The 25679-nt window shown below is 34.9% G+C and overlaps 1 protein-coding gene across 2 annotated transcripts in view; it reads right to left on the bottom strand.

Moving 5' to 3' along the window:
* Positions 1 to 20603, bottom strand: part of LOC124364602 (flocculation protein FLO11-like) — a 36085-nt gene extending 15482 nt beyond the window's left edge. Inside the window, exons 1-10 of one of the 2 annotated variants that reach the window (XM_046820197.1) lie at positions 20362 to 20603; positions 15422 to 15502; positions 14939 to 15113; positions 13712 to 13893; positions 12425 to 12624; positions 10683 to 11297; positions 8692 to 8820; positions 7048 to 7174; positions 1451 to 1594; positions 733 to 867 (exon numbers count right to left, since the gene is read on the bottom strand). In XM_046820197.1, the coding sequence (XP_046676153.1) occupies positions 733 to 867; positions 1451 to 1594; positions 7048 to 7174; positions 8692 to 8820; positions 10683 to 11297; positions 12425 to 12624; positions 13712 to 13893; positions 14939 to 15113; positions 15422 to 15502; positions 20362 to 20380 (1807 nt within the window). In that variant the 5' untranslated portion in view covers positions 20381 to 20603. Of the gene's footprint in view, positions 1 to 732; positions 868 to 1450; positions 1595 to 7047; positions 7175 to 8691; positions 8821 to 10682; positions 11298 to 12424; positions 12625 to 13668; positions 13894 to 14938; positions 15114 to 15421; positions 15503 to 20361 lie in introns of those variants that run through there. The other variant, XM_046820198.1, reaches the window with a different exon arrangement.
* Positions 20604 to 25679: the final 5076 nt, after the last annotated feature.

The raw sequence follows: 25679 nt of genomic DNA, 5'->3' as shown, positions 1-25679 counted from the left end.
TTATTATTTTCCCAAAAAAATCTTATGAACACTTAAAAAGTTTTATTGAACTCTTCTTTTGTTTCTATACATAAAAAAAACTTTAAACCTCAAAGGGATTTTTGGATGAATATTTCAATTTTTCTACTTCTAAAATAAATACAGTAGAAATAAATAACTTTAACGTACAGTAGAACTCCTCATAGAAGACCATGATGGGACTGGGCCGTGGTCAGAATGGCAAATTGACGGATAACCCAAGGAGTAAAACCCTCTTTTCCAAGGCAAAAGTCTTTAAGTACTTGACAACAACCACTCATATAATAATATATAAGTGTACACAGTATTAGTGAAGTAATATTTAGAGTTTAATATTAATGAAAGTATATAACGTACTGTATACAATAACTAATTGAAGAAAATCCTAAAAGTCTGAACAAATAGTCGGACTCCAGGTTGGATATCCCTAGGAGTGGGTTATGCCGAGATAGGATACGAGGGGTTCTACTGTATTTCACTTTCTTTACAATTAACTACAAAATCCATTACTTTGACTGCAAAGTTCTGCAGTATATAACGTAAAGATTTTATAACATTCTTTTGATGTAAACTGTGGCAACAAAAGTATTAATAACATTAACACTTTCACTGCTGGTCTGTACCCAGTAACACGTACCACTCTCAATGACCATAAGACATCTGCTGCATTAAAGCAAATATAATTAAATGTGCTAAAATAAACTATAAACTTACCAACACTGGTGGCTATGTTGTGTGATCCCTGCGTTGGGTTGACGATGAACATGCTCTGAGGTTTAGGCAGGATCTTAGCATTCATCTTAGCAGTTCCAGGCACCACCGGAAGTCTCTTCATACTCGTATCTACCACTGTTCAGCAGTCATTTGTCAATAGTAGAAAATATATGCTCTCCGATATTGCATTTTATTTGCTTAAAAAGGCAATATAAACAATTATTGTTAGTGGGATCATATGATCACCAGGGCTACAGGTGCTGCACTGGATCACGTATTGTTGGGAGTAGGGTGAATAAAAAATTATCAAATAAAAGTAGAGTACCGTCTCTTTCCATTCTCTACTTTCTGTTTTAGTAACCTGCCAATATTCTGGACGTATTTAGCCAGTATAGTATACACCCACCCAACTAATCTCCCATTCTATCTTACCATGGTCACAAACTACCTGCATCCTCCCTTTTAGATTTTAAATCAGATTGTCACACCTTATATTCTGTCCTACTTACCAAACAGCCTGCACAAAGCGTTTTCTAGAATTTCTGTTCAAATCACAATATATGATGAATGGTACCATAAAGTAATTTGCCTTCATCCGATCTTGAGTCTTAGTTGTTAGTCTCTGTGTAATGACAATAGTTCTTTCATTCGTAAAAATTTTAAAGATTTTAAAGTTAAGAATTTTTCGCCATGTAAATGTTCTGAACGACTGACTCACCTGTGACATTGTCCTGTTTCAAAGTTACAGGGTTCTTCAGTTGGAGGTTGGGGATGATGAGAGGGCTGCCCTTGGGTCGAGCTTTGGGCACCGTCACCATCTTGGGTCTCAGCCTGGCTGTTCCTGCACTGGACTGTACCAACCCTGTACACGATACATCACTATAACTTGGACTAATAATAGAGTAGCAGTCCAAGTTTGCATACTGACATTGTTAAACAACGCTTTTTAATTTCCATAAATTCAAAATTTTACTCCAAGAAAAGTTAGAAAAGTAAGTTAAAAGAAAGTCACAGAGCATCTTGGAAGTGCTTTTGGGGATAAATATTGAAAGACTGTTTTTCTCCTTATAAAAATGAATCTGCAAAAGGATACTTGGAAGTTACAGGAAACTACAAAGTTTGTGGAGTAAAGTCTTATTTTTACCCTTTGAGTATGATCACAAGATATTTTACACAGGTTCAGAAATATTTTTCATGAGTATAAAGTCTTCTTCTTCTATGCGGCGGCCTACTGCCATGCACTTAAGCCTCAAGGGCTTTTTGCGCATCCCGGAAGCAGACCATGAGGCCTACCAGTCAATGATTTCAGCAGTTCCACAAACTGCCGAAAACATCCTTATTAGGTCCTCCTGGGGAAATTCACCACCTTGTCCAACCTACAAAAGATGGCATACTGCCTCCCTTGCTATTGTAGGACAACGAAAGAGCAATTGTTCAGCAGTATCATCCTGCTCATCACACATTCTACAGAGCGGACTCTCCCGAAGGATGGCGACTATGTCAAGATGCTTCCTCAGGTGACCATGTCCCGTGATCAGACTTATAACCCGAGAAGACATCGATCTACTTAATGAGAGAAGGTCCTTCGCCACTCTGGAGGAAGGCGACTGTTGTACCATTCTCATACCCGGATGCAGTCTCCTCCTTCTCTTATGTTCAGCGCGAACCCATTTCGAGACAGCCCCAAAGGATTCACACCTTGAAATGCTGCAGAACGGTTGAGAACCTGTCATAATTGACACTGAGTCCCAGTTGGAAAGGGCATCAGCTCTTTCATTCCCAGGATCCCCTCATGACCAGGAACCCAACAAACAGTCACAATGTTGATTCTGGCAAGGGAAGAAACGGCCAAAAAGTCAAACGACCTCAATCTGATGTCCCCATGGCTCATTAAAAAATGCTGCAAGCATTTAGTGAGACCCGTAACTGAATTAGTAAATTATTCATTCCGAACAGGAGTGTTCCCCTCTCTCCTCAAAATTGCAAAAGTTGTTCCAATTTTAAAGAAAGACGATCCAGCCTCTATAAATAACTACCAGCCTTTCTCAATTTTGCCAGTATTCAGCAAAATGTTTGAAAAGCTTTTTCTTATAAGAATGCTTTACTTTTTGGACAAATACAATCAGCTCTCAAATGAACAATTTGGGTTCAGAAAGGGTAAATCGACAACCGACGCAGTCGTTGGTCTTGTCGATATGATTGTAGAGGGGATTGAATGTCAGAACCACCCTATGAGTGTGTTCCTGGATCTGTCCAAAGCATTTGACTGCGTTGACCACAATATACTGCTCGACAAACTTGAGTCCCACGGCATTCGAGGCGTGCCTTTTAAATGGCTTAGCTCATTTCTAAGCCACAGATCCCAAGTTGTCCAGATATCAAATAAATCATCCAAACCAATAGATCTTAGATATGGAGTCCCCCAGGGGTCTATCCTCAGTCCTGTGCTTTTCCTGCTTTATGTCAACGACATAGAATCATCGCTTCTGCATGGAAGAACAGTGCAGTTTGCAGATGATACGACTCTTTTTTTCAATGCAAGATCAAGCGAAGTTTTGGAACAACAGGCTTTTGTTGATAACAACTGTGTCCATTACTTCAACAGCCTCAACCTCACAATAAACTCTTCAAAAACCAACGTTTTAAATTTTTCTTTGCGCACTGCGGGCAACCAGTGCGGACCTGCCATCTTGATGGCTGACTCCACACTGGACGAAGTCTACTCTTCAAAATTCCTTGGAATGTACCTTGATCGAGGACTGACATGGAATGTGCACATTGATCATGTTTGCGCCAAAATCTGCTCAGGCATCTTTGTTTTGAGGTCTTTAGCAAAATACTGCCCGAGTAAGGTACTGATTACGGCGTATTATGGCTTGATATACCCCCACCTGGCCTTTGGAGTGATCCTTTGGGGAGCTTGCGCTAACACTCAGTTCCAAAGAGTTTTCAGACTCCAAAAAAAAGCAATTCGAATCATCGCAAAAATCAAATTCAGAGAGTCGTGCAGACAAGTTTTCAAGAAATTGCAGCTCTACATATTGGAAACAACTATTTTTTGTGTGAATAAATGTACCTTAACCAGAGGACATGACATACACATGTATGAGACACGTGGCAGAGCAAACTACCGAACTGGTAGACACAGAACGGTGGTTTATGAATGCCTGCTTTCACAAGCGGTTCCTCAACAGACTGCCCAATCCAATCAAAGATGCTCCAACGCCAAAGGTGTTTAAGACTCGCCTAAAACGCTTCTTGGTGTCTCAAGCGTTTTATAATGCAGGTGAGTTTTTGGCTTTCAACTGGGAGGCCGCCCAATTTGAAGAATGACACCGCTGTTCGAAGTGGGTTGCATTGGTGATGAATGAAAGAGGTGTGACTTTAACACTTTGTACCCTGGGCCCTTAACCCTTATAACGTCACAGACGCCGTATGGAGCATAGACAAACTATCTCCAAACGGCAAAGACGCGGTACGGCGCATCGACACAAAACTGCGTCTATAGCAAATTTAAGTTCCTTTTAAATCCGATCAATGTCACTAACGGTATGCGTCAACCATGTGTGTGGGTTATTGACCTATGTCAAGCGTCAAAATATAGCTGTCGCGTTACATTGTTTGAAACAATAGAAGCGGTGTCTAGACACTCTCCCCGCCACACGGCACAGACGCCGTACAGCGCGCGCGCGCTTTTGTTTGCAGTTTGGCTTCAGGTAGTGCGTGTCTTAACCATCGCTGAGTCGGTTTCCTTCTTCGTGTTTTCTGTTTATATGGTTTTTATTTATTTGTTAAAAGTATTGATATCTTAGTTTTAGTATTTATTTAGTGTTTTTAGTGTTTAGTGTCACCTATTTAGTGTTCAGGTACTTTGGGATTATACCGACCACACCACAAGAAGAACACAAAAATATAAATTTATAGCTAAACAAACATGATAGAACAAAAAAAACAACTCTTTAATTACAAAATTACAAGCATTTCCAGGCATTGTGATCGGTATTGTTGTCGCTGTTATCTTATCTTTCTCGAGAATCCCGATTATGACAGGCCACACGGCATCACATGATTTGCGCGGTACATAATTGCCTTTCCATTACAATTCAATTTATATTTCTGATCAGATCCTCTAGAATTTGATATTTTACTGATAGGTACTATCTCGAGGGATGTTTTTCTTTCGTTGACATCAGCGAGAAGGCATGGCACTCGCATTTTGGGTGGCGGAGTATGATCAAGAATAAAAACAAGTTTTGAGTGGTTTTTCAATAAAGAGTTTAGTTTTAGTTTGATCATGTTTGTTTTTATTGAATTTTTGTGTTTGGAGAAATGTAGAGGTAAAACACGGAAGTACAACAAAGCGACGCACCAGCTGAACGGGCGGCGAGACTCTGCAATCACGTTATCTACTAGACCGCTCGACTTTGACCTCTGTCTGAGGATGGGGAGGGGTTTGCGATAAGAAAATTCCTGTTTTATATTGACGAAATATTGTTCTACGCTAATCTAGTAATCAGTAGAAGCAAAATTTCAAATAACGATTCATGTCTGGGTGTGGTCGGTATAATTCCAAAGTACCGTGTTCATTATTAGTGATAAATAACATGTCTCGTAACATTGACAATCCTGAGTACAGTGACTTTATAATTTTAAAATTTTTACTTTTTTATACTTACCATAATTATAGAAAGTAAAAATAAAAATGAACTTTACACATTAAATTTTTTTTTTTTAATATTGTGCCGTTTGCTGGAAGTCGTGAAAAGATATACTGACGTTATAAGGGTTAATACATGTTTCGGCGTGGCTCCCTGGGGGTTTTATGACGCTTTAAAAAAAATTCTGTGTTATTACAGTAATTATGTTATAAACTCATACTATATATCATTTTAAAGATAGAGATACATACTTTTTTTAAATGTATACAAATATAAAGTTTATTTTCAAAATAAAATTATTACATAATATTGAATTTTATGTAAAAAATACAAAAAAAGTTTTTGCTACATAGCTTGTTAGTTCAGGTAGTTCGCCTTAGTGTGGTAATTTTTAAAGCGCAATGGTCTGAATAAAATACAGGATCTCGCACATTTTTGTTTAGATCGTTCATAAAATCAATATTTGGTCCCAGGTGTGTATCAAAATCATCGTCACTTTCCGACTCGGAGTCAAACAAAAGATCGCGAATTGCATTACTTTTCTTTATTTGGTCCCAGGTGTGTATCAAAATCATCGTCACTTTCCGACTCGGAGTCAAACAAAAGATCGCGAATTGCATTACTTTTGATTTCATCACCCATATTATTTAAACTCGAAAATAATAAGTAAAGAATATAAAAGAAAATCAACGGAAAGTCAAGAAGAAAGAACAAAGCGAGTGTAAATACAAAACAAAACATACGGATAATCTCACATTGCTTGCCTTTACTCATTCAGTAAGAAACTAATGTTCTGATTATTTACAAACAGTTAAATTCACATTTAGAATAAATTATAATAACATTTGCTTCAGTATTTGTCGGCAAGATTTGTAGAAAACTTAGTAAGACATCACTAAGACTCACAACAACACACAAAGTGAAACACTAAAAAGCAAACTGACAGTAGGCCTACCGATGATCAGCCGCGGCGCCTACGATCAGCTGTCTAGACTCGCTTGTAGTACGATGAAAAATATACGTATTTCATTACTAAAACGTGACCCAGGGATCTCAAAACCAACAAATACGAACTTAGACAACCAATGACTGTAATCAAAATGTTTGAATCCAAAAATAAGATGACTGAGCTAAATAATACAATTTAATAACACGACCCGAGCTATACTCGGGCGCCGGTAGCAGGGGCTGCCGTCGCGGCCCGACCTATACTCGGGCTCAGGGTACAAAGTGTTAAACATTGTATGTCTGTATGTGTATATAGTATGAATGACTGAAATTTTAGGATATTATTATTAATTGACGTTTGCCATACGATGTATTATTGTCTCAGCAATAAAACAGATTTGATTTGATAGCAATCCCAGACTAGTTTGGAACTGAACACACAAGAGTCCAGCGCCATCAATGCCTGACTATCCGTGAAAATATTGATCGTCTTACTCCTATACAGCAGACGAAGATTCTCACGAGCACAGTCCATAATGACTGCGACCTCCGCCTGAAAAACTGTAGGAGTCTACATGAAGTCTACTTTCTAGTCCTTTTGAAATTGCTTTAATGCTTATTTAGAGCAAAACTGAGGAACCAACCAAGAAATTACAATTTAGGTAACTACGTGCTTTCGTAATATTGTTATAAGAACTATGTGGAGTACCTGTGGCCGGCTGTAGACGAGGTTGATGGCCCCGTACGACTGGCATTGCCACAGAACATGTGACTGGGACTCCATGGCGTTGGATTATTGGAGAGTTGGGAGCCGACGGATTTGATACAATAATCACCTAGACAGAGAAAACTGTAAATATCCAAACCACAAAGTCACTTTATATGTCTTGGAAAGGGCTAAAGGTGAATTTTAAAACATTAACTTTAGTTAAGAACAATCCAATTCTTGAGGCCAAGATGGGTTGATTTAGTATGGGAGAGGACAAATACGATATCAATGTTCACCAAGACTATACTATACAATAGCAAACACTATAGTCCTTTTAATAAATTACCTGGTCACATGAGTATTGTGAATAATTTTACAATTAGTTTTATTTGCTAGGCAATTCAATTATATTATTTCTTTGGTTATATGTAAAGGATGACTCCATTAACCCTTTCCCGGACCAGTTGTGCCACATGCTCCTAACAATACTAGGCAGAATTAATCTAGCCAACATTTCACGGAAGAACACTAACTACCATACCTTTTAGTTTTACAGAATCTGTTTGAACATAACATGTGTACATTATACATCGTTGTAAACCTTATTAAATCCTTTATACTGTGTTAAATCTTGAAAAGCTTAAGATTTATTTTAATATTACGCAATCCAAGATTAGGACCTGCCATCTTATCAATGAGAATAAACTGTCTTTGGTTAATCTGTAAAACAGGCATGAAAACAGGTGATGCAACTGATGATGTGGTTACATTAGTTTCAATTTTCAATAAATACTGTGAAGAAACAGGACAAGACAGATTTGTAGAACAAAATGAATATGCGAATGTCCACAGAGTACAGAATATGAGTGAATATGTGTATATGTGCAAGAGTTTAGGTCCAGTTCACCTTCCTCTTAGTGCAACGTTTGGAGTTTGGAATCTGATGTCACAGACTTGACTCCTGGAACGAAAAAGCTCAAAACGAACCCCTCAGAGACACCTAGACTGCAAAATATAGTTTAATCTAGATGTAGAGGTCTAGGTGTCTCTGACATCAAAACGATGTAAGAAGTTCAGTTCGAGCTTCTTCATCGCCGACCTTTTTTTTAATCTCTATAGACAAACATGATTCAACAAAAATTAGAAAAATGACACTAAAAATAAATTTTGTATAAAAAGTATATATATCCAAACTCTACAAACCAGTATCTGTAAAAAAAACAGTAAAAATTAATTCAATAAAACGACACAGTTAAGATACAAAAAGAAAACTGTTACGGGTTTGTGGAGGACTAGGCTGAAGAAATTGCACACTTCCAACCAAACAAGAGAGATTTTTGGTCACCAAAGGTATCAGAATCAACAACGACTCCACTTGTCAACCATTTTTTGACGAAATAAGAGTAAAATCAACCAGTCTCTTTTCATTCTTCCTTTCTTTTCGTTTTTAGAGCTGTCACATACAAAAGTGGAAGGTGAGCATCCACAGATATTCCATGCATGTGGAATATTTGACTTTTCTGCCGTAAACAAATTTTCTCACTTGATTTCAACTCAGCTATGAAAGAATGTTATATTTATCTCATTAGTAAAAATTAAATGATATAGTAAAATGAGAGACATAGAGTTCTCAGTTTAACTTACCTTCTGTGCTGACGAAGGGAGGGTGGACTGAGTGCTAGTGTTTCCCACCTTTGATCTGTTGATGATCGGAGTGACCTTGACTTGTCCTTGACCTGTGACCCCAGCTGCAGACACCATTATTGGTGTCATCTGTATCATCATTCAACACAAAATGTTACAACTAGATAAAATTTGTTATTGACAATAGAAGGTTTGAAAGGATAGTAGGATTTTGGACATTTGCCGTCATTACACGTTACAAAATGGATAGCACAAAGTATAGAGGACTGAAAACTACCCTTTCCCACAGGTGTACCAAAGACTTTTAAGATACTAAAAAACTAAAAAAATGCGACAAGGGACTGCCACTCAAAGTTAAAATAATTAATTAAGTGATACCTGACTAACTGGGTAAGTCCAGATTGGAGAGAATGAAACCACGCGAGCCAAAGGCACAAGTGTACCAAAGACTTTTAAGACACTAAAAAACTAAAAAAATGTGACAAGGGACTGCCACTCAAAGTTAAAATAATTAATTAAGTGATACCTGACTAACTGGATAAGTCCAGATTGGAGAGAATGAAACCACGCGAGCCAAAGGCACAAACACATCACACCTGAATTAACAAAGGTGAAGCAAATTTTATGAACCACAGATTAAAAAGTTGGATTTTTGTACAGATCTAATTTAGCAGGTTTTGTTCATTTACCTGCTTGTTTGAATGAGCAAAATACCAGATTACCCAGAGTGGTATTGCCTCTTAGTTTAATATCTGCCAAAGTGAGTAGTTTAATATCTGCCAAAGTGAGTCAATATGCAGGAAATTTGGATTTGTAACTCACACTTGCACTACATTTCAATTGAAACTAATTCTACTCAGCATTTTCACAGAGACTATGCAATAATGACGATTTAATTCATTAAATTTGTAGTTATTTAACAAGGGTATAAGAAAAATGTATCTCTCCCCAGAAACACCAGGAAGTGCTATTTCAAGGGTTCTGAAAAAATCAATAACATTCAGTTAATTTGGTATGTCAGTGAAACATTGGATATATACACATAATAATATTTTGAAAATAATTTTTATATTTATAAAGTAACATTTAAAGAAAGCCATGTCATATATTTTAGAATATTACATTTTTCAAACGTCTAGTTTAGTGAGGATTTTAACATTTATATTATACAGATTTTGTGATAACTGATGTAATACAAAAAGTGACTTACAGAAAATGACGTGACCGACAAAATAAAATAGTTTAAATACATTAAGCATATTATTTTATTATAATATATTACATTAACATTAAATATAATATACAGAACTGTGCTGTGTAACAGTGTTTTAACCTGGAACTGGCAGTTTCATTACTCTATGGTGGAGGACCAATTTTTATCATATTGCATTGTTTTAGATTTAAGTTTAAGTGTTACATTTATGTCAGAGCCATAAGAATAGAATAAAAGGAAATGAGATAATAATATTGCATTGGTAACAGACAGGGTCTTAAATGTACAAAAATATTGCTCTATATTTCAGTCACGACTAAAAGTTTAACCGTACCAGAAAGCTGCTTTGGTTTTCTTCCTTGACAAATTATTTATTAACACTCTATGAGTATTTACTTATAGTATTATTTATTTCAAAATTTGTGGTTTTATTTTAACAATTATGTCAAGTGAAAGTAAGGTTAGTTAAATTGCAAGGAATCATTGGAAAAGCAATGCTTTGAAAGTTCAAATTCTTGCCTGCAATTTTAACAGAGTTAAATTTGCGTACTAACGACTAAAAATCTAATTTTATTTATTTTTCTGGAAAAAAAAAGATAACGCCAAGAGTGTAATCCATCAGTAATATTAAATGAAGTCAATGAGAGTACTTTCAAAGTCATTTTAATTAGCAATTGAAGGTTTAATGATGATTTGTAACGAAAATAAAAGACAAAGAAGTATAACAATTACAATTTTTATACCTACAGAATAAAACTTCATTCTGAAATAGAATTACCTTAGTTATTTGAGTAAAAGCCATAGTCTTCACGGCTGGGGCACCGGAGTTGTGGGCGTCTTGTGGCAGAGTGCGCTTCCGGCTCTTGGTCTCCCCATCGTCCCTGAACTTGATGGACATCCCTGACGGCAGGACCAGGGTGGTGGATGTGGGAGTCACAGGGGGAGAGAAGGAGGAGGAGTGGGGTATGGTGATGACGGGTTCAGCAGGAGGGACCACAACCAGGGGTGGCAGGGAGTTATCGAGAGCCTCTGGGAACGAGACGAACTGTATCTCCTCCGACTCCGATAAAAGAGGTTCTTCATAGACAGGTACCTGCAGCTCCTCAGACACCGTGACGATGGGAGACGATACCGGAGACATCTGGCTTGGCTGTGGGGATGACGGTGTAGAGTCAGGGATTGAGGAGACAGGCAGGGTGGTCGGTTTCGGTGTTGTAGGCATGACCGTGATGCTGGAGGAGGGAGGAACGGTTATGACAGGAGTGGGAGGCACAGTTATCACAGCGGGGGGAGGGGCAGGGGGGAAGCTCGTGACGGAGTGAGGTACATTGACAATAGGAGGTGGTGGCGGCATCAGAACTGTATCAGGGTCCGTTTCTGACTTCTGTATTTCCTGAACAAAATAATGAAGTACAAGTTCAAATAAAGAATACCCAGGTCAATGCTACAATCAACTAACAAACAATTTGAGCAAGAGAGGTTATGATTTTTCAAATTGGATTCAAAGATTAAATGCGTTAATTTTTTTTGTTTCATCATGTCGAGATACAAGGTTCTCAGGTTGTTTAATTATGTAACCTATAACCTTTGAAATTATTTACACAAACAAAATAAATAAGGTTTAAAAGTGTCTCTCAGAGTTCTTAACACATGAATATTGATTTTTAATAATACCAATACCAAAACTTTAACCATATTATGTTTTTAGTTACTACTTATGACTAACGAAAACAAAAATTCAGGCTTTAACAAGAGAATTTAGATAGGACAAGAGGAGTAGTTTTACCTTTACCGAACTGGAAGTGTATTCCTGGTTTTTGTTCATTATAATCTCTTTAAAACTATCCTATCTAAATATATTAGTTACTATTTAGTTATTACTTATTAATAATATTATTTATTTGAGATCAAATTCAGAATTGAGACCAAATTTTGGTATTGATATCAGAATTGAATTTTTGTCCATCTTTTATAAAAATGATATAATTTTTACAACCACACTATACTTTTATTTCCTAGTAACAAATAACACAGGTATCAAAATCGTGACCACAAATTTGGAATCAAAATCAGAATCAAAATTTTGAAATCACTAAACGCTTTTTAGTTGTTTCAATATTTTTATCGGTTATTAAAAAATATCTCAAATATTTTTGTACTTCACGGTTTAAAAATTAAAAAGTATACAGTTTACAAAAAAAGCTAAAAAACGTTTGGATGTACATTTATTGTACTTTGAACTGAGAAATCTCCCTTAATTCTACAATCAAAAATAAGGGTGTAAAAGTGCATGAGATTTAACATTGTTCTTATGGGAGGGAATCTCAAGGCCATTTCACTACATCCGTCTATTAATAAATTTAAGCAGCGGTTATTTAACATAATCATTGTATATTGCCACATAACCAGTCAGCTTGTTGGTAGCATTTAAGTGAGATCCAGCTAAGGCAGAATTGAAATAACATTCTAAATGTAATTCTTTAAAATGTTATTATTAGTTAACTATGACTTAAAACCTACCTCAACTTTTTTTTCTTCCTCCATTGGCTGGTCTTCAATCAAGTCTGTGGTAGAAGAGACCAATGCGCTTGATTCTCCGTCCTTTTCTTCCTTTTTTACTTCTTTTACATTATTTACGTTGGGCTCTGCAGTTGAGCTGATGTTGGGACTGCTGTTGGTGTCCTCTAGACATCGCATTTTCAAATGCAGAGTTTTGGTTACTGAAACACACGATGTAGAGGTATTGTGGAGAGATGTCTAAATCATTCTGGCTAACTCTTAAAATACGAGAAATGCTACTAAAAACAAACTGGAATCATTAATGTCTGCTCTCTTAACTTTTAAAATATTACAAAACATGGGTTGCTAATTCTGCTGAGGACAATATTTATTAAAGCAAATGCCAAAATCATTCTTGTTTTTACTGATTTCTTAAAGAAAATATTGAATTCAAAAGTACCAGTAAAAAATCAAAAGCAATCTGGAGAAACGGAGTATTACATTTTTCAAATGTCTAGTTTAGTGAAACAGTGTTTTAACCTAGAACTGGCAGTTTCATTATTCTATGGTGGAGGACCAATTTTTATTATATTGCATTGTTTTAGATTTAAGTTTAAGTGATACGTATGTCAGAGCCATAAGAATAGAATAAAAGGAGATGAGATAATAATATTGCATTGGTAACAGATAGGGTCTTAAATGTACAAAAATATCACTCTATATTCCAGACTATATTCACGACTAAAATTTTAACCGTAGCAGATAGCTGCTGTGGTAAACATTTTGAGTGTTTACTTACATAATTATTATTTATTTCAAAATTTGTGGTTTCATTTTAACAATAGAGTCAAGTTAAAGTGCGTGAACAGTTTTATGTTTCCTGACTAAAATCAGCATTTTTATGAATGTCCTGACACTTTATTTAATGTTTTAAAATAAAAATAAATTGTTAAAAAGTATCAGGAATGTTGTACCTGCAATATTGAAGATATTGCGGGTAAAATTTTGAAATCTTCTACACACAAATTACATTTTATTAACATAAATGACAAGATAGGGAGTGGTGAAGAACTCCCCAATATCCAAATGGAAACAGTTTTGCAAGAAATTTTTAAACATTGAAGATATGATCAAGATATCATCTCTACCTATGCACAAATCTTTAGATGTGACTTTTGCTATAGAATTTTTCAGTCAGATAAAAGGGTGCTGGATAGTACAGACCATATCAATTCCTACGGGCACCCCTGAAAAATCTTAATTACCAAGTCATACTATTTGAGAGGCTGGTCTAGGTGGGTATATTACTTTCGGTATCATCATCACAGTCATCGCGTTCCTCCAATTGTTGTATGGCCTCTCTCATAAATTCAGCTACCATGTCGGCCATATGCAGATAGGCTGTGGGCACCGGGACATCGTTATACTGTAGCAATTCCTTATCCTTCCCCTCTCTCTCCCACTCCAGTTCGGTGTTCGGGCCCGCTGCACTGTGAAATCATACACAGAACACTGTTATTGGATCTATCGACTTTACATCACGATAATTTACAAAGCAAACATAGGATAACATATGTAGAAAGCAATATCAGACTATTTATCTGTTTTACAATATTACTACATTTAAATTAATCATTCATCATTTTGTCTAACTTAAATTACAAATTATATTATAAAATTATTTAAAAAATATTATCTCTAAAAATTGGATCTGTCAGGATTCAACAAGCAAGAATGCTCATTTACTAAAAATTCCAGCAAAATCCATCATAAGTTAGAGCTCTATTTTTAAAGCTAAAATATGAGGGTAAGTAAAATATTAACCATACTTTTTTCTTAGAACATATTTTACTGGAAGAGTAAATAAGATTTTTAACATGTGGTATTTTTATACATAACCTCCTCTTTTATTAACATACTTTTTCCCATCAAATTTAAAGTTTCTTTTAATGCAGTCATCAAAGAATTAAGCTGATCGCGTCTGTAACCAATTGCACAATATCATTTTCACCTCTCAAGTTGTCGTGACCCAATTCTTGAATTCCTCTTTGACTGCTCTAAACATGTGGAAGTTACCTGGTGACAGAACAGGACTTTAGGGTGCGTGTTTAACGGCAGGTCTTGGTTTTCGTGGTTTGACATGTCTGTTGTTTTCCACTAAATCTCAGCCATTGCAAAATTGTTTGTGCCGTGTTAGACTGATAAAATGTTTCCTGCGGCGCATTTTATCAGAAAACTATGGAATAAGTTGAAAGAAAATTTCATCACGTTAATGATGTGTGGTTATGTGTTGCTCAAAAGAAGTGTAAACCTTTTGCTCAGACATGAAGCTACTGACAACCTGTCTGGTGTGATGAGCCGCACCACCCCCTACCCTTCTCTTGATATCCGCACCAAACACATATCATGACATTGTGCTACCCACTAGGGAGTCTTGAAAAGAAAGTCCTGGTTAATATTTCACTCGCCCTCGTAAAAGTTAGGAAAAGCTTTTTGATATAAAACAAGAACATAAAATTCTTTCATGCAGCTCACACTTCTGCAATGGCATTGAGTTCATCATCATTGACAGCTATTCGACACTCAGCCTTATGCCTACTCTCAGGTATTTCGAGGACAGCGGCTACTTCCTTAAGAAGCTTCAGTTTCTCTGGAGTTAGATGGCCTTGAGCACGAAACACTCCACAAAGATGATGATAAGCCAGGAATTCTAAAACAAAACACAATAACAATAACATTATAATATTGAATAACAATATAATATTATAATTGAAATAGTTTGTTGGAGTTTAATACATGATTATTTGAGATCTGGTGGTTAAAGCATAATGAACCCTTTTATTATAAATGCAATGTGTACCCTGCTTACAGTTGACAAAGATATCCAGAAATTATTACAGTTGGATATAAATACCCGATCACAATTAATAACACTTACTTAAAATTAATTTACTATAAAATTGTAGGTTACACATATTTTTTAACTTAAATACAGTAAGCTATACAGTACAATGGTACCTTTTTTTCTCAGAAGAAGCATATAATCGTACTTTGAAGTCGGCTCTTTATTAGGTTTTTCATGATTTACAAATCTGGCAACTGAAAAAGGACATATTGATTAACGTGGTTAGAATATCAAAAATGCAATAAGTATAAGGTACAATCAAATAATAGTTATTGTATAGTCAAACTCAATTTAAACACCTATATTATGACTTTTATATTATTTTAAACTATGATTAACTTATTCAGTGAAATGCGCCACTAGCTGACACAATCTATTCTATTACTTAAACATTTTTATATAACATTTGTGATTCTGGACTGTATTTAATAATAATTTAGGCTCAGGACCTTTCTGGTAGAGATGAGACACTTTATAGGCAATAGAAACTTATCTTTACTGACATAATTTTTTAATTCAGTTAATTTATTTTATTAAATGAAATATTATAATTATATAATAAAATTATAAGAACTTGGTTTTCGATGGAGAAGGACACAAAATAACCGCAAGCTTTTGATCGAGACTAATGAAATAAGAGAAAAAAGAATTTTGTATTTAAGAGCACTCAAACGTTACAGAGATGAAGGACGTCCAATTATATACTTAGACGAGTCTTATATACTGACAAGTCATGTGTCAAGTTCATTGTGGTCTGACGAATCAACTAAAGGAATGCGTGTTCCCATTTCAAAAGGGGAACGGTTGATCATGATACACGCAGGAAGTGAAGCTGGTTTTGTTCCCAAAGCATTGACAATGTGGAAGGCATCGAGTCATTCCGGTGATTACCACGATAACGTGAATACGGAATCAATGATGAAATGGATGAGAGAAAAACTTCTGCCTAACATACCACCAAGATCAGTTATTGTTATTGATAATGCCCCCTATCACAATGCACAAAAAGACAAAGCACCTACTTCAAAAAGTAAGAAACAATTAATGAAAGATTGGCTTTCTAAACATCAAATACCTTTTTCGGATGATTTGCTAGTCCCGGAGCTGTACAGGGTTATTCTCCTAAATAAACCGAGATTTGTTAGGTATTTGCTTGATGAACTAGATGTACTTCGGCTCCCACCATACCACCCGGACTTAAACCCTATTGAACTTATTTGGGCTGAAGTGAAAAACTACGTAGCCAGTAGAAATATTCAGTGCAGTTTTTCAAGTATTAAGTCTTTAGCGGAAGAAAAGTTTTCACTTATAGGTGCAGAGGATTGGGCCAGAAAGTGCGAACACGTGAAAAAAATTTTAAATGATTATGCTTCAGCTGAGCCCCAAATCAACAATCTCGTGGAATCAATGATCATTTCACTCGGCAGCAGTGACAGTGAAAGCAGTGAAAACGCGCCAGATGACTTGAGCGGCATTGAAGATTTGGATTGAAGCGTATGTATTAACTTTGTACATATTTTATTATTATTTATTAACATGTTTTAAATTACTTCTGTCATTAAAAAACTGTGGAGAATGTTGAATACAACACTGTTCTGTTCTATTCTATTATGTAAGGATCTAGCTTTATATTTAAGCCATTTAAAGACAGTTTAAGATTTAAAATGTTAAAACTGAACTTTTATCCGTATTTTATCCTAGAAAATATATTAGGTGAGGTTTATAGGTAAGCCAAAATGTCATTGCTTTCACGCTAAAAGAACTGAAGACCGTACTGAGAGTGGGAGAAGCTCGTGCGCCGAGTGTTTATAAATATTAAGATAACGCTTAATTTCCCCCGGAATGAGGGGTCGTAGAAAAAAGTTTTTTAGACAAAAAAATGCAGTTTAATCGATTTTCTAAAACTTTTCCACAGGAAGTTTGATACTGACCGGATAATAAAAAAACTTCCTCGCAGAGCAAAAATTTCATGTCATAAAATTAACCAAACTAAAACTGTACTTGGTTTTTACTAATTTAGACATTATTATTTTAGAAATGACATTTTTTATACGTATTGGTTGGAAAGACAAGAATGTGTTCTTTAATTTGATATAACTTTTTTGATATTATGATAAAGTAATGGCAAAATGCTCATTTCATGTGTTGAATGGAATGAGTTTTGTGAAACGTTGCGCGTGACAGCGAAATAGAACCTCGAGCGAGCCGAACCTTAGTTGAACAGCTAGTAGTGCCAGAGCCGCACGCCCAGACTAATTATTTCATCTGTACCAAAGTTCAAGATAACCTTTACGAGCAATCATGTAATCCGAGTTTTAGATTGGGTACTATCTTGAATGATGATGTTCATTTTGCCAGTGTGTGGGATTGCTCCTGGCTCCACTGAAGTCCGGACTGATGGTTGGGGGCATTTCTGATCTGTACGTTTTCATTCTCAGATCATGTCACAAATCGTCCAAAATTTTCCGGTGCGAGATTATCCAGCATCGAGGATGGGAAAGTGCAATTGCTAACTTCATATATTTATAATAAGTACATATGTATTTACTTTTAATTCTATAGCTTAACAACATATAATAGATAGACGGTAAGAAAAACTTATCCAAATAGTACCCTTGTTTTTGTACATACATGTAGGCTAGATTAATTGTTCATTTCAGACAATCACAGTACAGTCTACCAGTTGATGAAGACTGTCCGAACCCGTGTCTTGGCTCCAGATGAACGTAGCCATTTCAAATTGGGCTTGTCACACAAACAAACGATGGCCAGTTGTTCATTCCAAGGGGTGCATGCCTCTCTAATCTCAATCTTAATATGTTCTGGTTAAAATTTTATTATATTACATTTAGCACCTAAATTTAAGCTCAGATCACAGGAATGCTCGTAAATGTTGACTTTATCTTCTTATATTTATAATACATATGTATGTATAGCCTAATAACGAATAGTAGATGGGGACAGGGTGGTATCATTGTCGCCAACATTGATTCCTTTCAGGAGGCAGAAAACAAGAAGGGTGGAGTACAATAACCGAACCTGGTTTTTATCAAGTAGTATAATCATTGATACTCGATAAAATTGATACTCATCCATACATTTGATACGATTCTATCAATCATATCAATATATCTATAGTCATAACAATCATATTTGAAATTTAAATAATGGTACATGAAGAAAGATTTTAGAAAACAATGAAATAATTGTTTATGTGCAAAATTGTGAAGCCTTCATACCTTCCTCGTTACACTTAGACGTTTGATGTAAAAAAATTACAGTGTTTTGCCATTATTATTGAAAAATTCAACGGCAAATAAAATAGTTGGGGATAAAACATCATGAAAGTGTTAAAATACAAAATGTTACATTTTCTGCCTTTTTAGATTTTGAGTCTACCCAACAAGAACCTTGAGATGTAATTTCTAAAGTATCAAATAAAGTCTTGTTTTTCCTAAAATGTAGTAGTTCTTTAGGTCCCTGGTAAGAAACACATATATAGTGGCCTCCGGATAATACCATTGTGCCCAAAACAGATGGGCAAGGCCTGTTCCATTGTGCTGTGTGACTTAGGCCTCAGTGTGTGGGGAGCTGATAGGTAGGTGCCTGTAACATGTTAAGTCTAGGGCCCAATCTCAAGATTCAGTAGCCTTGTTCATGGTTCATGGTTATCAATAGATTTATTTATATTCAATCCATGAGCTTTAAGAACCTAAAGCTCATAATTCAGGTTTAAACCCTCACTGGTGTGCAGATTGATTTATATGTTAACTATTAAATTCTTACATTCTTGAAGCTCTTGCCTTATTGGAAATGATATATTAATTCAAACAAACTCTCCAATAACATAAAGTTTTTTATTTTTGTGAGGCCTTTCGTACTCAATGAGTACATCTTCGGACTCACACAACTGAATGAAAGTAATAATAACAGTAGTAACATAAACAATTTTGTACTAAATAACACATTTTTTTGACGTGACAACGTCTTAAATTAGGTTGCGGCTCGGAGTCACTCATGAAAAAGTGTAACGCCCGGTAACGTTACGATGCCCGTCCAGTGGGTCCGCCGCACGGGATAAAGCAGATAACTATGTTTATTCGTGAAAATGTGGAGTGCTTAGATTCGTCATTTACAACAACTACAACAATAAAGGTAAATAATTGTACACTGATATTTCATTATCGTAAACTATGATTGATTGATTAATTGTTAGATTGACACAAAAGTTGAGAAACTGAGTTTGTAGGTTATGTCATACTATTGACAAATGTTGATAGTGTTAAGTAAATTATTAGTTTAAATCACTCTGCAATCAATCGTAATTCAGTCGATTGAGAAGAAACAGCGCGTATTGCTAGTCAAACATTTAAAATAACAAATTATAACCTCTAACCTGTCATAACAGTGCGACCAAACAAACGAACTAAACCGACCAATCACCACGCGCGGAGTTAGAATTTAACTGTGTTTAGCAAGAATTTCAAATTCCAATTTTAGTAAATGTTTTATTCAACTTTACCATTTACAATAAAAAATTTTAATTAATTTCAAATTATGTACAATGTTTTAGTAAACAAAATATATTTCTATAGTTAAAATTTGTGCAATTCTTATTTTCATTCAATTCCTTGTTCCTATTGTGCAATTTAATAATATTCATATCAATAAATATTCTACCGAGAAAAAGACGTTGTCACGTAAAATCTTCGCCCGTAAAACCAACTTTACAGGCAACCATAATTTTTTTTTTTAATTTGACAATGTTGTTATGTTTTTATTTAGTACAAAATTGTTTATGTTACTATTGTTATTATTACTTTCATTCAGTTGTGTGAGTCCGAAGATGTACTCATTGAGTACGATAGGCCTCACAGAAATAAAAAACTTTATGTTATTGGAGAGTTTGTTTGGATTAATATATTAAATTCTTTACAATGTTCTAAAATTACTCACTGTAAATGACAGTAACTAATTGAAAGTAAAGACTTAAAGCCAATGTTGAACAATCTAAAAAGTTTGACTAATTTTACACTGCAAATGAACAACTTACCAGGTTGCTGGGTGGGCATAATAATATTCCTGGGTCAATAATTCAAAATAAATGTTTAATCCCTTTTAACCGTGATTGAGGTGTTACTTTTCTTGCTGACTTTCTAACCAACAAACACTGGGCTATACGCCCCGTACAAAGCGAGTTGAAATGGTGCAACCTTATTATTATTACAAACCGCAAACAAACCCTATCCTTCAATTGTCAACAAACAAATAACGACTAACGAAAACAACTGACAAACAGAAACAGAGTAGTCTGCTGCAACGGATCAGAATAGCCAATATTAAACGCAAAAACTACCCACACCTGTCACCTCAACAACGTTCTGCATTTTGCATGTATGAAGATACTAACAAATTTATTTTTCTATTAGTTACTTAAAGTAAAATAGATACATCTATTGTGTAGCTTAATACTATAATTAGAAATAATATAAGTATATGTACGTCATATGAGTGAGAGTACATATGTAGTTATGTTTGCATAATATGTTTTTATCTACAGTTTTTCTTTATTATCATTTATAGCCATTTATTCATTTATGGTTTAGAATTGTTGTGGTAAGATAAGTTCAATGATTTTTAACTTTTACTTCTGATATGCTTAGTACTCATTTCGTAATCTATGTAATGTATTTAACAGTAATTATTTATTCTTACTTTTGTATTGTAATTTGGAAATTATTATGTAATTGTGGTATCAGTAATCTGTTCAATTCTAACCATTGCCTTTAAATTTTTCTCATATTACTGTATCATTGTTAATTGAAATTAATTCTGTAATCTGTGTGTTGTGTATGTGTGTTTTTTTACTTTATCACATAAACACAATTGGACCAATTGTGGCCATCTTATGGTTCATAGTTAACATTTAGTATATTTCCTATTTCGATATTTCGAAAATCGCTCTGACTTACGCCCCACTGGTCTCTAAAGTTTCGTAAAGTCCCATCTTGGTCTGTACAGTTCTATAAAATCAATAAGAATTGCATTAGATTAAACAATTAATGTGAATTGAAAGATCCCGTTAACTGGACTGTTACTAAATGTTTGGTGTAATTGTCGTTAAATCAAGTGTTATATGTAAACATTGTTTTATGACAGTACAATCGGATGTTTAGTTAATTTAAGTAGCATTTTAATTCTTCTGACATTTATTGCTTGAAATCACAGAATAAGCTTGAAAGAAACAACACTTCTTCAACATTTTCTGGAATCACATTTGAGTGAATCCCTACAGACCAGCAAGCCACTGAGCATGTTGCTCAGATGCTGCCCAACTCAGAGCTCGCGAGGCCCTCCTAGCGACAAGACAAGAGACATTTGAGGAGGTAACATTCAAAAGCTCACATGTCCAAAATTGAAAAAAAAAATCGAGCTGAGCACTGATTATAAACTGTTAGTGAATGTCTTTATGACTACACATCTTTTCCAGTCAAAAGCTCACACAATCTATTTTAAATCAATATATAAATATATCACTTTCCAAGCAAAACCTCACTTATTTTATTGACAGTTCCAAGCAAAACCTCACATGTACCAAGAGCCAATAGGAGCACGCCTTGCAGGTCACGTGACCTGTCAAAGACGTGTCAGCTGTTTTTTATAGCTGTCCATCAGTTTGAGGTTATGCACTGTAGATTTTGCATTTACAATAGTAGTCATAGTGTTTTCATGTGAAAATATGGAAAATATTACCTGTGAAAGTGGTGTATTAGTTAAAAATACGTCTCAAGGAAGTAGGAAGAAGTTTAAGAAACCTACAAAGCGTGAAATTGCTAAGAATTTAAGACATTCTGCTCCATCTGGTTGCAATGTTTTTTACCCCGTGTAAACATAATACTAAGGTATTTCAGTGCTGTAAAGTGCGCCCTCAGGATGCATTGAACTATCGAAAAAACCTGTACTGTTCTTCTAACAAACAACTACAAGATCAAAAAGTAAGTAGACTTATTTCACATTCTGGAGTAAAGCGACAGAGATCCCGCACAACTAATTGCCTAGGCCTAGGCCTACCTAAAAAAAGTAAATCTCACAGCTTTTTCGGCTCATTACGTGTTTCCTGTGGCTAATGGAAGTAATATCACAGTCTGCAAATCATTTTTTCTGCACTTAACTAAATTCAAATCAGACAGGGTTAGGCAAATTTTGAAGAAACTTCGTCTTGGCAAGGACTTTGTAGAAGAAAACCGAGGTGGGGATCGAGTAAGTGGTAAGAGTATTCTAAAGAAAAATTCAGTTAGAGAATTTATAGGTAATTTAAAAGGTTCAGAGAGCCATTACAGCAGGAAAAAAACCAAAAGAGTCTACCTCAGTAGTGACCTGTCAATTAAAAAGTTGTGGACTATTTATGATAGCTCTACAATTTTCCAATGATCTTAAAGTCACAAAATCTATATTTAGACGTATATTCTGCAATGAGTTCAATATCGGATTCAAATCCCCCAGCATCGGACATCTGCAGTTTTTGTGCAATGATGGATAATAAAATAAAAAAGCGCAACACCTCATGAGAAGCAAGGACTTTTTGTCCAAAAGACTATTCACAAAAAACGCGCTAAAGCATTTTATGAACTCTTGAAAGAAGTTAAAGGCAATGAAGTAACATTATGTTTTGACATGCAACAGGTTCAGAGTCTTCCACGAACACCTGTACAACAAGCATTCTATGCAAGGCAGCTGAGCCTATACAATGTTTGTATTACGGATGTGAATACAAAGAAGCCTGAATTTTTTATGTGGTCTGAAGAGCAGGCGGGACGTGGATCTACAGAAGTTGGGTCTGCTCTGATAAATTTTTTGAGCTCCTACAAATTCGATGAATCTATCACCCATCTTAGACTTTTCTGTGATGGGTGCACGGGCCAAAATAAGAATAACCATATATTTTGCATTGTTTGATGTACTTTTTTGGCTAAAACGGAAGGGAACTTGGAGACAATTTCAATTACTTTTCCTGTCCGTGGACATTCTTTTTTACCCGCAGACAGAGTGTTTGGCAGAGTAGAAAGAATATTTGAAGAAAAAACCAACAATAATAAATAAAGAGGAATATTTGGAAGAGTATAGGAAAGTGGGTCCTGTCAAAGTTCTAGGCACTGACTGGAATCTAAAGGATTTGAAGAGTTTGGGGGGGAAAGAAGGTTTTCTCAAACCATTAGCTATGATCAGTGAAAAAAAGAGAATATTTATGACAAAGAAAGTATCCTCTAAAGGCACCATCTCAGTGAGGGTAAAAGCCCAACGAATATTTAGGTTCGAGGATGAAAACCTTAAACAGTTAACCCTACTAAAAAAGGGAATGAATTGGGCAACTATTTTAAAGGCTCCGCTTCGAGAAGTGCCTTTGATTCACCCTATTACCAATGCAAAGAAAAAGGATGTTGATGGCCTATTGAAAAATCCTGTTTGGTGAACATTGGGGTAGGGATGAAAGCCTCTCCTGGTACAATGATATAATACACGGAGAAAATACACCAACCATTGAGGAAGAGATCGAGGTGCCCCAGTGTGACTGCCTAGAAGACGATTGTGCGCTTCACATTTAGTGTAAAGACTTATTAAAACACAATGAGAGATTTTCATTTCACTTTATACATGATTTTTTAATTCCTAGAATATAAATTCAACTCTTTAATATTCTTTAAGTAATTTATCTTTTTGGTATTTTAACTTTGTGGTGTTAAAATAATATAATATTGTAATCTGTATATAATGTTCTTATTAAACCTTTACCTAGACATAAATTTGTGCTTACTTAAGTTTAATTTAATCATTCAATTACTGCAAATGAATCCAGTCAAAACAACACAAAATGAACCTCAGTTCTGAACAAAAGCTCTCACATGTCCCAAAGATTCAAACAAAACCTCACATGTCCAAAATTTATAAACCTAAATATTTAGTGAACCTAGCACATTTTAGGCTCGAAAGCTTTAGAAAATGTGTTTTGGGGACAAGGAAAAGGTTTGTAGGGCAGCTTATTTTTTTGTTTCAATTAACAAGGTTGCTGGAGAAGAGTTTTTCTCTTTTCGTGTAAATTTTGATTTGATGGACATGTGAGGTTTTTGAATGTTACCTCCTCATTTGGGCACAGAAGTCATCTAAAATCAAATTAAATTTATTTATTGAACAATGGAAAAATGTATACTTTTCTGTGTAGACATAGAACAACATTCCATACATATAATATAATAATTTTAAGTATTAGTCTAAATGCTTAAAAATACATCAAAATGTAAATAAATTAAATACAAATACATTAAAATACAAATATAACGTATAACATAGAGAGATAACAAATTAATAATAATCACAGTGCAGCGTTTTCTTAATTAATTACAATATATAGTAAATTGAGTTTAATTTCAATGTAATTCCAACGGTTGGAATTAAAATAAAGAACTAGAGACAATTCAAACACGTGGATTTGTTTTATGTTCTGAATTTAAAAAAAAAATCAAATACACAAAGCTTTTAATAATTCTTCTTGTTTTGAATATGAATTTCATTCAATCACAAAAAACTAAATGAAGGGTCTGGCTACGTTCAAGATAAAAGTTTCTTCTTGTAATAAATATTCGACTAAACAATTCTTTTTAAATCGTGATAAAATACTAATTACTATTTTACTTTCCTTTAAAAAGACAATATTAAAACTTTCTTAAAAATTAAATACAAGCGAAAATTACAACAAATACTAAAATATAACAATATTATAAAATTTATCCAAAAGGTGAAAAGGAAAAATGTCAAAAGGGTAACAAATTTTAAAGTTAAATGATCAAAGAGTTTTAAAATTTACTCAGAAAGTCTCCTGGAACGAAACAGTTACGTTACACATTGACTAACATTAAACAGGAAAATTCCAATTTCAATATCTACAATTTTCAATTACAAGGGCATTTTAAATTTACAATCAAAGTATTAAAATAAAATTATGGAATTAGACGGCTACTTACAACTGATGGCGATTAGAGAAACGGCACAAAATAAAAATTAGACGCAATTATTACTATATATCAGCTTCGGTCCTGATCAAGGTGCTGGCGGGGTAGGGAAGGGTAATACATAGGTATGATGGTTAGGCCGTAATAATGAAACATTAAAGAAAAAAATCGAGCAGGTCCGCTAACCGAAATTGGCCGCAGTTCCGATTTAGCAAACCGTCCGCTGACAAACACTAGACACAAGCCATTGCCTGATTTCAACAAAGTGACCTGCCTATTCATAGCCCAATCATCGCTAAAAATATTCTACAGTACAACAGGGAGGAGTCACTCGAAGCCTTTTGAAGATATTAAAGTTCCCTCACAG

The sequence above is a fragment of the Homalodisca vitripennis genome, chromosome 6, assembly GCF_021130785.1.
Source record: "Homalodisca vitripennis isolate AUS2020 chromosome 6, UT_GWSS_2.1, whole genome shotgun sequence".
In the NCBI taxonomy this organism is placed as follows: domain Eukaryota; kingdom Metazoa; phylum Arthropoda; class Insecta; order Hemiptera; family Cicadellidae; genus Homalodisca; species Homalodisca vitripennis.
The sequence above is the reverse complement of the archived record's forward strand: the minus strand, read 5'-3'. Positions and strand labels throughout refer to the sequence as shown.